General features: G+C 47.3%; 1 protein-coding gene across 1 annotated transcript in view; it reads right to left on the bottom strand.

Moving 5' to 3' along the window:
- The window catches only part of cdk17 (cyclin dependent kinase 17), a 61,035-nt gene that overhangs the window by 20,551 nt on the left and 22,984 nt on the right, over positions 1-17,500 (bottom strand). Inside the window, exons 2-3 of the mRNA XM_083757497.1 lie at positions 6,371-6,518; positions 926-1,093 (exon numbers count right to left, since the gene is read on the bottom strand). Of these exons, the coding sequence (XP_083613623.1) occupies positions 926-1,093; positions 6,371-6,497 (295 nt within the window). The 5' untranslated portion in view covers positions 6,498-6,518. The remainder of the gene's footprint in view (positions 1-925; positions 1,094-6,370; positions 6,519-17,500) is intronic.

Raw genomic sequence — 17,500 nt, 5'->3', positions numbered from 1 at the left:
TGTGTCACGCTTCCTGTTTGTTCCTAGCCGCCATCTGCTTTCCCACCGCCAACTTCCTTGTGTGTGTTTGTGTGTGCCTGTGTGTGTGTATGTGTGTTAGCACTATGTTATGCTTTAGCTATTGAAAAAATAGCAGACCTACAAGCTCATAGCACGCCACTCGGTGGCGCGCTATGAGCTTGTAGGTCTGCTGTTTTTTGAAAAATCGTGAAAATGTGCCTCAAATCTTTGAATATATATTATTTTATAACTCAAATCTTTAGCTTCTGGGGAGGTCCCTGGCTGGCGTGTGTGTGAGTGTGCATGCGTGAATGTATATGTGCGCTGCGTGCGTGTATGTATATGTGCGTGTGTGTAAGGAAAGGAAAGGTACCATGTTTACCCAGGGTAACTGGACTAAGGAAAGGAAAGGTACTATGTTTACGCAGGGTAACTGGACTAAGGAAAGGAAAGGTACTATGTTTACCCAGGGTAACTGGACTAAGGAAAGGAAAGGTACTATGTTTACCCAGGGTAACTGGACTAAGGAAAGGAAAGGTACTATGTTTACCCAGGGTAACTGGACTAAGGAAAGGAAAGGTACTATGTTTACCCAGGGTAACTGGACTAAGGAAAGGAAAGGTACCATGTTTACCCAGGGTAACTGGACTAAGCTCAATAACTTGTTTACAGCCAGGCCCTGCTCATAGAACATTTCATGGTAGGGGTTCAATGTCTTGCTCAAGGGCACTTCAGCGGTGGTAATTTTAACGTACCGGTCCGGGGATACGAACTAGCGACCTTCCGATATCAAGACTGCTCCGCAAACCGTTCGGCCACAGTATGTACTGTATGTGTGTGTGTGTGTGTGTGTGTGCGTGCGGGCATCACCCAGGCGGCTGTGTGTGTGTGTGTGTGTGTGTGTGTGTGTGCGTGCGGGTCTCACCCAGGCGGCTCCCGTTGCGGGGCAGGGCCATGAAGGACCCCAGGCTGCCCCCGATGACACTGTGGGGTCGGCGGAGGGGGGTCTTCTTGAAGGAGCCGGTGTATTGGTGGAGGAAGGAGTGCATGCTGTGGGACGAGGTGGGGGGGCGGCCGTTCCTCACCATGGGCTCTGGGGACACAGATCAATCTTCATGTGACCACCGCGCTCTGACTATAGGTGACCACCGCGCTCTGACTGTAGGTGACCACCGCGCTTTGACTATAGGTGACCACCGCGCTCTGACTATAGGTGACCACCGCGCTTTGACTATAGGTGACCACCGCGCTCTGACTATAGGTGACCACCGCGCTCTGACTATAGGTGACCACCGCGCTCTGACTATAGGTGACCACCGCGCTCTGACTATAGGTGACCACCGCGCTCTGACTATAGGTGACCACCGCGCTCTGACTATAGGTGACCACCGCGCTCTGACTATAGGTGACCACCGCGCTCTGACTATAGGTGACCACCGCGCTCTGACTATAGGTGACCACCGCGCTCTGACTATAGGTGACCACCGCGCTCTGACTATAGGTGACCACCGCGCTCTGACTGTAGGTGACCACCGCGCTCTGACTATAGGTGACCACCGCGCTTTGACTATAGGTGACCACCGCGCTCTGACTATAGGTGACCACCGCGCTCTGACTATAGGTGACCACCGCGATCTGACTATAGGTGACCACCGCGCTCTGACTATAGGTGACCACCGCGCTCTGACTATAGGTGACCACCGCGCTCTGACTATAGGTGACCACCGCGCTCTGACTATAGGTGACCACCGCACTCTGACTATAGGTGACCACCGCACTCTGACTATAGGTGACCACCGCACTCTGACTATAGGTGACCACCGCGCTCTGACTATAGGTGACCACCGCGATCTGACTGTAGGTGACCACCGCGCTCTGACTATAGGTGACCACCGCGCTCTGACTATAGGTGACCACCGCGCTCTGACTATAGGTGACCACCGCGATCTGACTGTAGGTGACCACCGCGCTCTGACTATAGGTGACCACCGCACTCTGACTATAGGTGACCACCGCACTCTGACTATAGGTGACCACCGCGCTCTGACTATAGGTGACCACCGCGCTCTGACTATAGGTGACCACCGCACTCTGACTATAGGTGACCACCGCGCTCTGACTATAGGTGACCACCGCGCTCTGACTATAGGTGACCACCGCGCTCTGACTATAGGTGACCACCGCGCTCTGACTATAGGTGACCACCGCGCTCTGACTATAGGTGACCACCGCGCTCTGACTATAGGTGACCACCGCGCTCTGACTATAGGTGACCACCGCGCTCTGACTATAGGTGACCACCGCGCTCTGACTGTAGGTGACCACCGTGCTCTGACTATAGGTGACCACCGCACTCTGACTATAGGTGACCACCGCGCTCTGACTATAGGTGACCACCGTGCTCTGACTATAGGTGACCACCGCGCTCTGACTATAGGTGACCACCGCACTCTGACTATAGGTGACCACCGCGCTCTGCCTATAGGTGACCACCGCGCTCTGACTATAGGTGACCACCGCGCTCTGACTATAGGTGACCACCGCGCTCTGACTATAGGTGACCACCGTGCTCTGACTATAGGTGACCACCGTGCTCTGACTATAGGTGACCACCGCGCTCTGACTATAGGTGACCACCGCGCTCTGACTATAGGTGACCACCGTGCTCTGACTATAGGTGACCACCGCGCTCTGACTATAGGTGACCACCGTGCTCTGACTATAGGTGACCACCGCGATCTGACTAGAGGTGACCACCGCGCTCTGACTAGAGGTGCGTCACCCGTCCAAAACATGTCAAAATAAAGGGTAGTGGGTCGCACACACCAAGACTGCAGTTCAAATATAGTTTATTTCATATTTGAACAAATGGACTATGCACTGATGAAGAAGGCTGGATAGCCGAAACGTTTGTCCAGTTTTTTTTTTTTAATGGACAAACGTTTCGGCTATCCAGCCTTCATCACTGCACTACCCTTTATTTTGATATGCTCTGAGGACACAGACCAAACACACACACACACACACACACACACAGTGTTGATTTCGTCGACTAAAACTAAGACGAAAAATGTTCGTCGACTAGCTTTTTTCACTGAGACTAAATCTATTGACATTTTCAATAAAAACTAGACTAAAATGTCAGAGATCCAGTATAAGTCATTTTGCACTTGGTTGCATGCTGAAAATAGCCTGATCTACAAGCTCACAATGCGTTGCGCTGCGACACATTGTGAGCTTGTAGATCGGCTATTTTCAGCAAGTGTAAAATCAGTCATTACGACGGCTTCAAGGCCCGCCAAAATACATTTCAGTCGACTAAATCAACTAAAACTACAGCAACAACACTAAAAGATTCCAGGTGACTAAAACTAAATATATATAGTTTTCATTTAATGAAAACTATTCAAGAGACTATGACTAAAACCAAAATCTAAATTTGCTGCCAAACAACACCACTGCCACACACACACACACAATGACCCTCAGTGAGGTTTATGGGTCAATCTATGACAATGTCAATATAAATATCCATATGATATACTGACTGACCACTTGCCCAATTGTACTGACATCATCACATTATGTGACGTCGGCAGTGGCCGTTTTTAGTCCAATGAGTGATTTTTTGCAAAACTAATTCTTGGAATGGATTCAGCATCATGAAAACCCCCTAGTTTGACATGTCACATGCTACATAAAGCATGATGACATTTTGAATATTTTGCCTTCTATAGGTTGTGTTAATGGTATGGTCACATATTATGCCAATTATGAAAGTTGCTCAACATAATGCAAGTTAGCATCCGGTAGTTTCTACATGCTGGGGACCCATACTCAACATTTATAACATCAGTTTCTACATGCTGGGGACCCATACTAAACATTTATAACATCAGTTTCTACATGCTGGGGACCCATACTAAACATTTATAACAGAGCGCGATTTGACCTGCTCTGGACAGGAACCCCTTTTGGTGGGTTTTTTTAAGCATTATGTTTATACTTTAGCTATTGAAAAAAATAGCAGATCTACAAGCTCGTAGGGTGCTATACTCTGATGAGGTAGTCGTACAAAACACTGTTGCCATTGGGCTTCTTTTTCTATAAAGTGACTTTTAAAAATTGGAAGTTGCGGTTTGCATTTTTTGGGGGGGGGGGGGGGGGGGGGTCTAAACCACACCTAGACCGGATCACACCGGTCTAAACCACACCTAGAACCGGATCACAGCGGTCTAAACCACACCTAGACTGGATCACACCGGTCTAAACCACACCTAGACCGGATCACACTGGTCTAAACCACACCTAGACCGGATCACACCGGTCTAAACCACACCTAGAACCGGATCACACCGGTCTAAACCACACCTAGACCGGATCACAGCGGTCTAAACCACACCTAGACCGGATCACACCGGTCTAAACCACACCTAGACCGGATCACAGCGGTCTAAACCACACCTAGACCGGATCACACCGGTCTAAACCACACCTAGAACGGATCACACCGGTCTAAACCACACCTAGACCGGATCACAGCGGTCTAAACCACACCTGGACCGGATCACACCAGGCTAAACCACACCTAGACCGGATCACACTGGTCTAAACCACACCTAGAACCGGATCACACCGGTCTAAACCACACCTAGAACCGGATCACACCGGTCTAAACCACACCTAGACCGGATCACACTGGTCTAAACCACACCTAGACCGGATCACACCGGTCTAAACCACACCTAGAACCGGATCACACCGGTCTAAACCACACCTAGACCGGATCACAGCGGTCTAAACCACACCTAGACCGGATCACACCGGTCTAAACCACACCTAGACCGGATCACAGCGGTCTAAACCACACCTAGACCGGATCACACCGGTCTAAACCACACCTAGACCGGATCACACCGGTCTAAACCACACCTAGACCGGATCACACCGGTCTAAACCACACCTAGACCGGATCACACCGGTCTAAACCACACCTAGACCTGATCACACCGGTCTAAACCACACCTAGACCGGATCACACCGGTCTAAACCACACCTAGACCGGATCACACCGGTCTAAACCACACCTAGAACCGGATCACACCGGTCTAAACCACACCTAGACCGGATCACACCGGTCTAAACCACACCTAGACCGGATCACACCGGTCTAAACCACACCTAGACCGGATCACACCGGTCTAAACCACACCTAGACCGGATCACACCGGTCTAAACCACACCTAGAACCGGATCACACCGGTCTAAACCACACCTAGAACCGGATCACACCGGTCTAAACCACACCTAGACCGGATCACACCGGTCTAAACCACACCTAGACCCGGATCACACCGGTCTAAACCACACCTAGACCGGATCACACCGGTCTAAACCACACCTAGAACCGGATCACACCGGTCTAAACCACACCTAGACCGTTAAACCACACCTAGACCGGATCACAGCGGTCTAAACCACACCTAGAACCGGATCACACCGGTCTAAACCACACCTAGACCGGATCACACCGGTCTAAACCACACCTAGACCGGATCACACCGGTCTAAACCACACCTAGAACCGGATCACACCGGTCTAAACCACACCTAGACCCGGATCACACCGGTCTAAACCACACCTAGACCGGATCACACCGGTCTAAACCACACCTAGACCGGATCACGATCGTTTTCCTAGACCTGCTCGGTTTGCTAATTTCTCTCACATAATCTGGTTAGTTTGGTTAACACTGATGCAAACCATGATGTCACCCACTGGTGGAAAGAAATGTTTTAATTAACCCATTTTGACCTGAGATCAGATTCTAAAAAATGTGTTCTACATCCTGACAGTTTTCTGAAAAAGCTATGTTTCTATGTCAGTCATTCTTTGATTTTTCAAAAATAGCAGACCTACAAACTTGTAGCGCGCCACTCGGTGGCGCGCTATGAGCTTGTAGATCTGCTATTTTTCAATAGCTAAAGCATAACATAATGCTAACACCCAAAATGGGTTGATTAAATACAGATACCAATACTACAAGTTAGAAGACATACTCTGTTACAAGTAAATAGTCTGGAACTAAAACATTACTTCTGCGTAAAAGTACAAAAGTATTGGCTTCAAAATGGACCAAAAGTTGAAAGTACAAATACCAAGTAATTCAGTACACAGTATACTTAAGTAAATGTACTTAATTACTTTCCACCACTGTGCAAAACGCTTCTAGCAGAAGCATAACATGCGCGCGCACACACACGCACACACACGCACACGCACACACACACACACACACACACACACACACACACACGCACACACACACGCATACGCACACGCACACACACACGCGCGCACGCACACTGACCGTTATCCTTGGAGCCTCCGTCCTCGATGGTCATCTGCTCGGCCAGCTCCGACAGGGATTCGTCCACGCTGTGGCTGGAGCGGAGCGTCAGAGACAGACGGCGCTTCAGCCTCTTCATCTTCTCCATCTCAGGGCGACGCTGCGCGGCCTGCACAGGAGACAGGACACATTCAGGGTTCAGACTACAGGACACATTCAGGGTTCAGACTACAGGACACATTCAGGGTTCAGACTACAGGACACATTCAGGGTTCAGACTACAGGACACATTCAGGGTTCAGACTACAGGACACATTCAGGGTTCAGACTACAGGACACGTTCAGGGTTCAGACTACAGGACACATTCAGGGTTCAGACTACAGGACACATTCAGGGTTCAGACTACAGGACACATTCAGGGTTCACACTACAGGACACATTCAGGGTTCACACTACAGGACACATTCAGGGTTCAGACTACAGGACACATTCAGGGTTCAGACTACAGGACACATTCAGGGTTCAGACTACAGGACACATTCAGGGTTCAGACTACAGGACACAAGACACATTAACCCATTCTGACCGGGCAGTGCGGGCACCCATTTTGGTGTCGGCATCATGTCGTGCTTTAGCTATTTAAAAATAGCAGATCTACAAGCTCATATCGCGCCACCGAGTGGCGCGATACGAGCTTGTAGGTCTGCTATTTTTTGAAAAATCGAAGAACGACTGACATTTTTAGAATCTGATCTCAGGTCAGAATGGGTTAATCAGACCAGTGTGTGTCCGGCGGAAACCTCGTATGAATCTGATCTCAGGTCAGAATGGGTTAACCCATTTAGGCCTGAAAAAAAGGTCTTCTAAGTTTCCTGAAACACCTATGTTTCTAGGCCTATATCACTCAATATTTCATGTCAAGGACCCAAAAAATGATCTGTAATTGGCCTCCGAGACCCCCCCCCCCCCATCTGAAAATATGTTGTTCTAGTCAGGGACCCTCGGAATATTCCAAATTTGAGGCACATTTTCACAAAATAGCAGACCTACAAGCTCGTAGCGCGCCACCTAGACTGAGTGGCAGAACATTGAGCAGCGTGGAGTGTTGGAGTTTGGAAGCGCTCGTTGGAAATCACTCAACCGTCCTGTGTGTCACCTGTTTCTAAATGTCACATAATGCAGGAGGCAGCAAAATGTTGTGTTGTTGAAAACAAGCACTTCCAAACTCTGACACTTAGAAAAATAATCAAATGCAGGACATTTCTTGACAGAAAGTATAGCTCGTAACGTTTCTGTGGTGGATTTGTAGGAAACAAAAACTTTGCAGATAGAAAGAGGATATAATTCAAGCTTTTCGTACAGCTGCAATGTTGGTGAGTTTAACACAATGCTCCGCCATAAGGTCTGTAATAACCTTCCGCTCGTGTCGGAATGCTCCGTCAGATTAGCTTTATTATGGATATCAATCCGTGACGCTGAGAACTATTTTTCCATTATTATTTTGGGTCGGCCTTTCCTTCTTTAGCGTACCTAGACCGGATTGCGCATGCGCGTTGCCATTATACAGGCAGACTAAAAGCTGAATAACTCCTAATCTACGGATCTCTCCATGGTTTGGTCAATTAGCGCGATGTTCGGAGGTCTTTGCTGATTATCCGGTGGTCTAGATGGAAACATTGGTGCTTTCTAGAGCAAGGATGGCTATACTTTAGCTCGCTAGCATTGACGCTATTTGTTTAGCACAAGATGGATGCCCACAACATCCGTTTCTGTGCTGCGTGCGCAGCCTCTAAATCTTCCCCACAGACCGTGGCAGTCAGAAGTTGGCTTTGCGTCCAGCAGGTGGCAGCCAAACGGTTGACATTGTTTAATGCAATCAGACACAGACAGGACTTTTCTGTTTGGATGAATGGGCTTTTTTGCCACTCAGTGGGACGTCCAGGTACGCAGGTACGCACATACCCTCTATAGTGGAATAGTTGCTTAAAGCCCTATAGTTCAGACGCAGAAGGACAAAAGTCAACATCACTGTACTAATAAATACACAAACAACAAACAGCCAGACGGTTGTTTGTATGAACGAACGAATGCGTTGTGTGTGTGTGTGTGTGCGTGCGTGCGTGCCCATGGTTGTGTGTGTGTATGTGTGTGTGTGCATGCGTGCGTGCGTGCGTGTGTGTGATCTAGAAGCCTGGTGGGGGATTTCAGAGTCCCCTCACGGCTCAAGTGCTCTCCTGAACGAGGCAGAAAATAGACACGGTCATGAATAAAGTAGCATTCCTTTTAATCCAATATTCATAAGCCGATGAGGACGGCTGCCTGTCTCCGCACCGCAGCGCAGCGCACGATACAAAACACATGAATAATGCATGGATACTAATTAAATAAAATAATTAATCACACCTAATAATAATACATCATTCGCCAATAATTACACGCGGAGAAGAACCATAACAGAGCTCAGTGTTGTTTTCGTCGACTGAAACTACCTTTTTCCACTGACAAAAACGACATAAAAACTAAATAAAAACTGACTAGATAGACTGACAATTTCGTCAACAAATAAAAACTAAAGACTAAAATATTAGGAAGGGGACTAGTGGACAAGAGATCCAGTATAAGCCATTTTACACTTTGTTGCATGCTGAAAATAGCAGATCTACAAGCTCACAACGCGTCGCAGCTACAACTAGAGCTAGCACTAAAAAAACATTCCAGGTGACTAAAACGAAGTGAACACTATTCAAGAGACTAAAACGACTAAAACTAAAATAGAAATATGCTGCCAAAAACAACACTGCAACATGCTCCGAATCGTCCGATCCATCAGCTGTCGATCGGCCCCGATTTTCACTCAAAATGAGTCCATCTGTGATCGGCAAATTTACCCGATCTGGAGAAACCGATCTTTTACACCATTTAAGTGGTATAAAAGTCAATTGGATATATAGTATTAATATCGTTTTGCATCTTTTGAGACGGGCCTAAACATCCTGCCCATCCTCCCCAAGCCTGTACTGCACTGCACTAAAAGTGGATGAATGCGCGCTCACACGTGCACGCATTTCACGCACACTCACACGCGGTGGCACGCGCTGACACAGCAGAGTCAACACACACACACAGCAGGTCGCAGGAAACACCTTGCCTCAGGCCAGCTTCCCTGTTACCGCGGCAACGCCCGGCCCCTCAGGCAGCGGGACGGAATGTACAGAGGGTTACCGCGGCAACACCGCGTGATTTATTTCTACGTCTGAGCATAGACATGGTAACGCCCCCGCCTGCCTCTGATTGGCCTACCGACACTGCCGACGTCTTGCAAGAGAATGGCAACACGCGACTGTAACTGTACTTTTTGTAGAAGAGGAAAACTAATATTGTTTGTGCCGTTTGCTTTGATTGGATAATTGATTGAACAACTATGATTTCATTTGGCTGTGTTCTAAATTAAAGTGTTAGTGTTGATTATCGTGTATTAACCCCTTTTGGTGTTAGCATTATGCTATGCTTTAGCTATTGAAAAATAGCAGATCTACAAGCTCATAGCGCGCCACTACGAGCTTGTAGGTCTGCTATTTTTGAAAAATCGAAGATCGACTGACATAGAAACATAGCTTTTTCAGAAAACTGTCAGGATGTAGAAGACATTTTTTGAATCTGATCTCAGGTCAAAATGGCTTAATCTAATTATAGTAAACCAATACTAAAAACGATATTTGTTTATTTCCCATCACGGAGTAACCTCGTAGCCTCGGTCCCATCCCGTGCTTACTGTACTTATCTGCAAAAAGAAAACTATCCAGGATGTAACCTCTCCTCACCAGGCTTTAGTTTAAACTATCCAGCATGTAACCTCTCCTCACCAGGCTTTAGTTTAAACTATCCAGCATGTAACCTCTCCTCACCAGGCTTTAGTTTAAACTATCCAGCATGTAACCTCTCCTCACCAGGCTTTAGTTTAAACTATCCAGCATGTAACCTCTCCTCACCAGGCTTTAGTTTAACATCATGTAACCTCTCCTCACCAGGCTTTAGTTTAAACTATCCAGCATGTAACCTCTCCTCACCAGGCTTTAGTTTAACATCATGTAACCTCTCCTCACCAGGCTTTAGTTTAACATCATGTAACCTCTCCTCACCAGGCTTTAGTTTAACATCATGTAACCTCTCCTCACCAGGCTTTAGTTTAAACTATCCAGCATGTAACCTCTCCTCACCAGGCTTTAGTTTAAACTATCCAGCATGTAACCTCTCCTCACCAGGCTTTAGTTTAAACTATCCAGCATGTAACCTCTCCTCACCAGGCTTTAGTTTAAACTATCCAGCATGTAACCTCTCCTCACCAGGCTTTAGTTTAAACTATCCAGGATGTAACCTCTCCTCACCAGGCTTTAGTTTAAACTATCCAGCATGTAACCTCTCCTCACCAGGCTTTAGTTTAGCATGTAACCTCTCCTCACCAGGCTTTAGTTTAGCATGTAACCTCTCCTCACCAGGCTTTAGTTTAGCATGTAACCTCTCCTCACCAGGCTTTAGTTCATATAACCTCTCCTCACCAGGCTTTAGTTCATGTAACCTCTCCTCACCAGGCTTTAGTTTAAACTATCCAGCATGTAACCTCTCCTCACCAGGCTTTAGTTTAACATCATGTAACCTCTCCTCACCAGGCTTTAGTTTAACATCATGTAACCTCTCCTCACCAGGCTTTAGTTTAGTCATGTAACCTCTCCTCACCAGGCTTTAGTTTAGTCATGTAACCTCTCCTCACCAGGCTTTAGTTTAACATCATGTAACCTCTCCTCACCAGGCTTTAGTTTAACATCATGTAACCTCTCCTCACCAGGCTTTAGTTTAACATCATGTAACCTCTCCTCACCAGGCTTTAGTTTAGCATGTAACCTCTCCTCACCAGGCTTTAGTTTAGTCATGTAACCTCTCCTCACCAGGCTTTAGTTTAAACTATCCAGCATGTAACCTCTCCTCACCAGCTTTAGTTTAAACTATCCAGCATGTAACCTCTCCTCACCAGGCTTTAGTTTAGCATGTAACCTCTCCTCACCAGGCTTTAGTTTAAACTATCCAGCATGTAACCTCTCCTCACCAGCTTTAGTTTAAACTATCCAGCATGTAACCTCTCCTCACCAGGCTTTAGTTTAAACTATCCAGCATGTAACCTCTCCTCACCAGGCTTTAGTTTAGCATGTAACCTCTCCTCACCAGCTTTAGTTTAAACTATCCAGCATGTAACCTCTCCTCACCAGGCTTTAGTTTAAACTATCCAGCATGTAACCTCTCCTCACCAGGCTTTAGTTTAGCATGTAACCTCTCCTCACCAGGCTTTAGTTTAGCATGTAACCTCTCCTCACCAGGCTTTAGTTTAGCATGTAACCTCTCCTCACCAGGCTTTAGTTCATGTAACCTCTCCTCACCAGGCTTTAGTTTCCACTACCTCGGAGGAAAGCCTGGTCTCCGTTTCAAAAGTCTGTATATATGATCCGGTCGGGAGCTCTTTTACAAACATTTAAGTTACAAGTTACTGTCGTGTCTAGGGATGTCAGGGGTTAACCGGTTAACCGGTTAGCCGACCGTTAAGAAACATCCGGATATTTTTTATCAGCTTTAACGGTTAATTTGCATAATAATAAATGCGTGTTCTGATCTTAAATCCCTTTATTTTAGATCGTTTTTAGTAATAGTACAACATAAACATTACAGAGACTGTAGTTGTCACTGTACAATACTTTAAAACAGTTGTCATGTTGCACACATGCCTAAAATTGCTATTTGCGCCGCCCAGCTTGTCGCACTCCAGGCTGCATGAACAGCGCTCGGGCTCTGTTTTCTGCCCACTCAATGTCCCCGTTCTCTGTTGTACTTCAATGGCTAGTTGGCTACAAGTTACAACGGTAGCTTTGCGGTAGTCAAAATGTAAGCGAGTGACAGCGAGACGAGATGAACACATGTCGACCGTATCAATGCAGAGACCTACATTATTAAATCCATTATTGGCCATTTGGCCTGGAGGGAGAACGTTTACAGCCGCCGCTGCCCTCCTATCCGTCTCCACACTGGCACGGCTTACGGCTATCAAAAGTTAGCCATGTGCTATCGATGTTTGAGGGTTTTCTCGTCAGCGAAAAGTCAACAAACGGAACACGGTGACATGCATGCTGATCTTCCTTAATAATAAAAAAAAAGGCTTAGCCCATGCGTCCAGTGGCTTTATAGGTATAGGTTGCTCGGATCTGGACTGGATTTATTTATGTTTTGTTGGACTAGAACCGGCGGACCTCTGTACTGTAGACGCGCAGATGCATGCATCATGCAGATGCGATGCGTTGTTTATTGATGATTAAGCCAGAAGCCTACAACAATTTATTTATATTGTTAAATGTTGCTTTTTTGTTTGTCTTTTATAAAAGGAGCATAAATAAATGTATGCCATTCGTCTACCAACTTTAATTGTGTAGCCTATACATGCATATTACATTTGGGGTAGCCTATTAAAAAAAGAAAAAAAATCAACCACTATCCGGTAATGAACCGGTTAATCCTAACGGGTAACCGGTTGGGAAACTATCCGTTACTGACATCCCTAGTCGTGTCGTCGTGTTGCCATTCTCTTGTACTTATTATTATTTCCTACCACGGAGTAGCCTTGCATCTCGGCATGGAACAGAGTGTAAAATGACTCATACTGGATCTCTTGTCCACTAGTCCATTCCTAACATTTCAGTCTAGCTTTTATTTGTTGACGAAATTGTCAGTATATTTAGTCTTAGTTTTAAGGCAGGCAGGCACACGCACACGCACGCACACACACACACACACACACACACACACACACACACACACACACACACACACACACACACACACACACACACACACACACACACACACACACACACACACACACACACACACACACACACACACACACACACACACACACACACACACACACACACACGCAGCTGAGGGGACAGGAAGGGGTGTTGGGTGAGCTGTGACACAGACAGGAAATGCAGTCGGGCGACGATATGCCACAAAAACAGCCCCGCCAAAGCAGCCCCGGACCGGGCCCCGGACCGGGCCGGGCCTGCTGGTCCCCGGCGCTCCAGGGCCCCTAACCGGGCCCCGGGCCGGGCCTGCTGGTCCCCGGAGCTCCAGAGCCCCAAACCGGGCCCCGGGCCGGGCCTGCTGGTGCCCGGAGCCCAGGCTCACTCAACTGGCCGACACCTTCAGATACACAATCTTCTGTTTTATATGCATGACTTGTTATTACTTCTAAATGGTTGTATATATTGTAACTTTTACTTTACAGATCAGAGTTAGCCTACTTCTTCTTCCCCCGTCCACAACCACCAATCACTGGATGTTACTGGCTGAGACTGAGTGTTGTCTGGGTTGGTAAATGGTGCATTTATATAGCGCCGTTATCCAAGGCGCTTTACATAGATTATGCATTACATTCACCCATTCATACACACACACATTCATACACCGATGGCAGCTGAAACCATGCAAGGCACCGACCTGCACATCAGGAACAATCAGGGGTTCAGTGTCTTGCTCAAGGACACTTTGACACTAACTCTGGGGGAGCCCACAGGGATCGAACCGGGAACCTTGCGGTTACCATCCAGCTACACTACCCCTGAGCCACCGCCGCCCCTTGATTGATCCTGATCATCAGTACATCTGTGGTTCCCAAACTCTTTCGTGCCAAGGACCCCCAAATTAACACTAATTAATTAGCCCCGCGGACCCCCATAAGACAAGATTTTTACGACTCTAGCAGTGAGTCAACCCGTTTAATTTCAAGGAACCCCCCCAGTTTGACTGACATGCATTAGTCTACGGTACGGACCCTCCGTTTAATGGCATTTCTATCTCGGGGACCCCCCAATTAAAATTGTAAAATTCACGCACGCACGCACAGCACCTCAGTCCTTCTTGGAATTCCACAGCCATTCCTCTATGACGAGACGAGTGCGTGCAGCATTATTAGCTGGACGCCCTGGATTCATTAAATCAATCAGTGTGAGAGTGTGACCGCTACGCTACCCCCCCTATCCCCCCCCCCCCCCCCCCCCACTGCCCTTAACTAGCCAGTAACCACACACACACACACGCGCACGCTCTCTCTCACGCACACACACAGCTCGTTATAGCCACAGGCACGCAAGGCAGCAGGGCCATTTCTACACAGTGGATGGAATACACCCGTTAGTGAAGTACTACAGTCCTGATGTCGGTGTGTGTGTGTGTGTGTGTGTGTGTGCACGTGTGCGCGCGTGTGTGTGTGCGTGCGTTCGTGCGTGTGTGAGTGTGTGCGTGTGTGTCTTAAAACTAAGAAGACTAAATATACTGACAATTTCGTCAACAAATAAAAACTAGAGTAAAATGTTAGGAAGGGACTAGTGGACAAGAGATCCAGTATAAGTCATTTTACACTTGGTTGCATGCTGAAAATAGCAGATCTACAAGCTCACAACGCGTCGCAGCGCTTGTAGATCTGCTAGTGAAAAGAAAAGTCATTATGACGGCATTAAGGTCCGACTTTTAGCCTAGTAGGCTACTCTGCCAATAAAGCACAAATCAGTCTATCCTTAGATGTTGATGTCATCGTGTGTGTGCGTGCGTGCGTGTGTGCTTGCGTGTGTGTGTCTGTGTGTGTGTGTGTCTGTGTGTGTGTGTCTGTGTGTGTGTGTGTCTGTGTGTGTGTGAGAGAGAGTTCAAACTCCCCCACGGACCCAGGCAGGGAGGAGAAGAGGGGTGGGCCGTGGGGGGTCTTTGATGTCTCCGCTGTGAGAAGTGTGGAACATGAGCCGCTTTCCGTCTCATCTCAGCGGGAGCTGATCTGGTTAAAGCTCAGAGGCCTAATGAAGCAGGGCCGTGTGGATGTGCAGGGCACATGGATACGTGAGGCTCAGAGGCCTAATGAAGCAGGGCCGTGTGGATGTGCAGGGCACATGGATACGTGAGGCTCAGAGGCCTAATGAAGCAGGGCCGTGTGGATGTGCAGGGCACATGGATACGTAAGGCTCAGAGGCCTAATGAAGCAGGGCCGTGTGGATGTGCAGGGCACATGGATACGTAAGGCTCAGAGGCCTAATGAAGCAGGGCCGTGTGGATGTGCAGGGCACATGGATACGTAAGGCTCAGAGGCCTAATGAAGCAGGGCCGTGTGGATGTGCAGGGCACATGGATACATAAGGCTCAGAGGCCTAATGAAGCAGGGCCGTGTGGATGTGCAGGGCACATGGATACGTGAGGCTGTGGCTCGCTCGCTGCCTTCTGAGAGGACCAATGTTGTTTTTGGGCAGACAAAATTTAGATTGAAGTTTTAGTCATAGTCTGATTTTGACCTGAGATCAGATTCTAAAAATGTCTGTTTGAAGATGAGAGTTTTCTGAAAAAGCTATGTTTCTATGTCAGTCGTTCTTTTGATTTTTTTTTCACTACATTCAAACTAACATTGGAACTATCTCATTGAGACAAAGCGGGTGCCTATGGGCGATAGTTCCAAACATTGCTCCTATGGCTGGAACTATCCCATTGAGATAGAATGAGCACTTCCGCATTCCATTGTTACAATGAGAGTCAACGGGAGTGTCATTACTCTCTTACTAGATTACTCTGGACAGGAGGAGGAGGAGCCGGGATTCGAACCGCCGACCCAGGGATCATTGGACGACCTGCTCTACCTCCTGAGCCACAGTCACCGCAGTCACAGTTGATTATTATGAGATTAGTTCCGGACAGACACCCAGACAAGCACGCGCACACACACACACACACACACACACACACACAGACACACACACACCCAGACAAGCGTGCGCACACACACACACTCACACACACAAGCGCACACACACGCAAATTAAATAACCCAGAGAGAAGATGAGGAGACGGAGATCAGATAAACAAAGTGTGTCAGTGTGGTTTCCTAACAGGATTTAGCCGTTGAACATTTTATCAGCGGTGCTTGTGTTCCACATCAGGGGAGCACACACGTGTATGGGCATGTGGTGAGTGTGGTGTGCACGCACACACACACACACACACACATTAGGTGTATGGGCATGTGGTGAGTGTGCACGGCTGCTGTCACACAAAAACGCACGGTGGTGTTTTTTTTTTTTCTTTTTCACTCCCAGCGCGAAAAGATGGACCCTTCTTAAAGCTCTCTTGCAGGTCCATTTGGGTCACAAGAATTCATCATTTAGGCGTTTAGCAGAACCTTCCACACCCAGCAGTGTTGATTTCTAAACGAAAAATGTTCGTCGACAACCTTTTTCCACCGATGAAAACTAAACTAAATGAAAACTAAGCTATGATGACTAAAACTATAATACTAAAAATATTGACAATTTCGTCAACAAATAGAAACTAGACTAAAATGTTAAGGGACTAGTAGACAAGAGATTCAGTATCTCTTAACCCATTCTGACCTGAGATCAGATTCTGAAAATGTCAGTCGTTCTTCGATTTTTCAAAAATAGCAGACCTACAAGCTCGGAGCTTGTAGATCTGCTATTTTTCAATAGCTAAAGCATAACATGATGCCAACACCAGAATGGGTTAAGTAAGTCATTTTAACACTTGGTTGCATGCTGAAAATAGCCGATCTACAAGACCGTGTGAGCTTATTATCGGCTATTTACAGCAAGTGTAAAATCAGCCATTACGACGGCATCAAGGCCCGCCAAAATGAATTTAGTGGACTAAATCAACTAGATTTAGTCGACTAAAATCGCATGACATTTAGTCGACTTAAACTAGACTTAACAAACACTAAAACGTTCCAGGTGACTATAAGACTAAATGAAATCTGAGACATTGCCAAAGCATTTCCGGGGCTCCCCGAAAACACACACCAAAACAAAGAAGTGTTCATGACTGTGACAGATCTTGTGTGTGTGTGTGTGTGTGTGTGTGTGTGTGTGTGTGTGTGAGTGAGTGAGTGAGTGAGTGAGTGAGTGAGTGAGTGAGTGAGTGAGTGAGTGAGTGAGTGAGTGAGTGAGAGAGAGAGAGAGAGAGAGAGAGAGAGAGAGAGAGTGTGTGTGCACGCGCGTGTGTGTGTGACTGTGTGCGTGTGTGTGTGACAGCATCTGGTCCATGTGAATGATGAGCACGGG

The sequence above is a fragment of the Protomyctophum parallelum genome, assembly GCF_964188405.1.
Source record: "Protomyctophum parallelum genome assembly, chromosome: 22".
NCBI classification, from domain to species: domain Eukaryota; kingdom Metazoa; phylum Chordata; class Actinopteri; order Myctophiformes; family Myctophidae; genus Protomyctophum; species Protomyctophum parallelum.
Note: the sequence above shows the minus strand (reverse complement) of the source record. Positions and strands in the feature narration are given on the sequence as shown.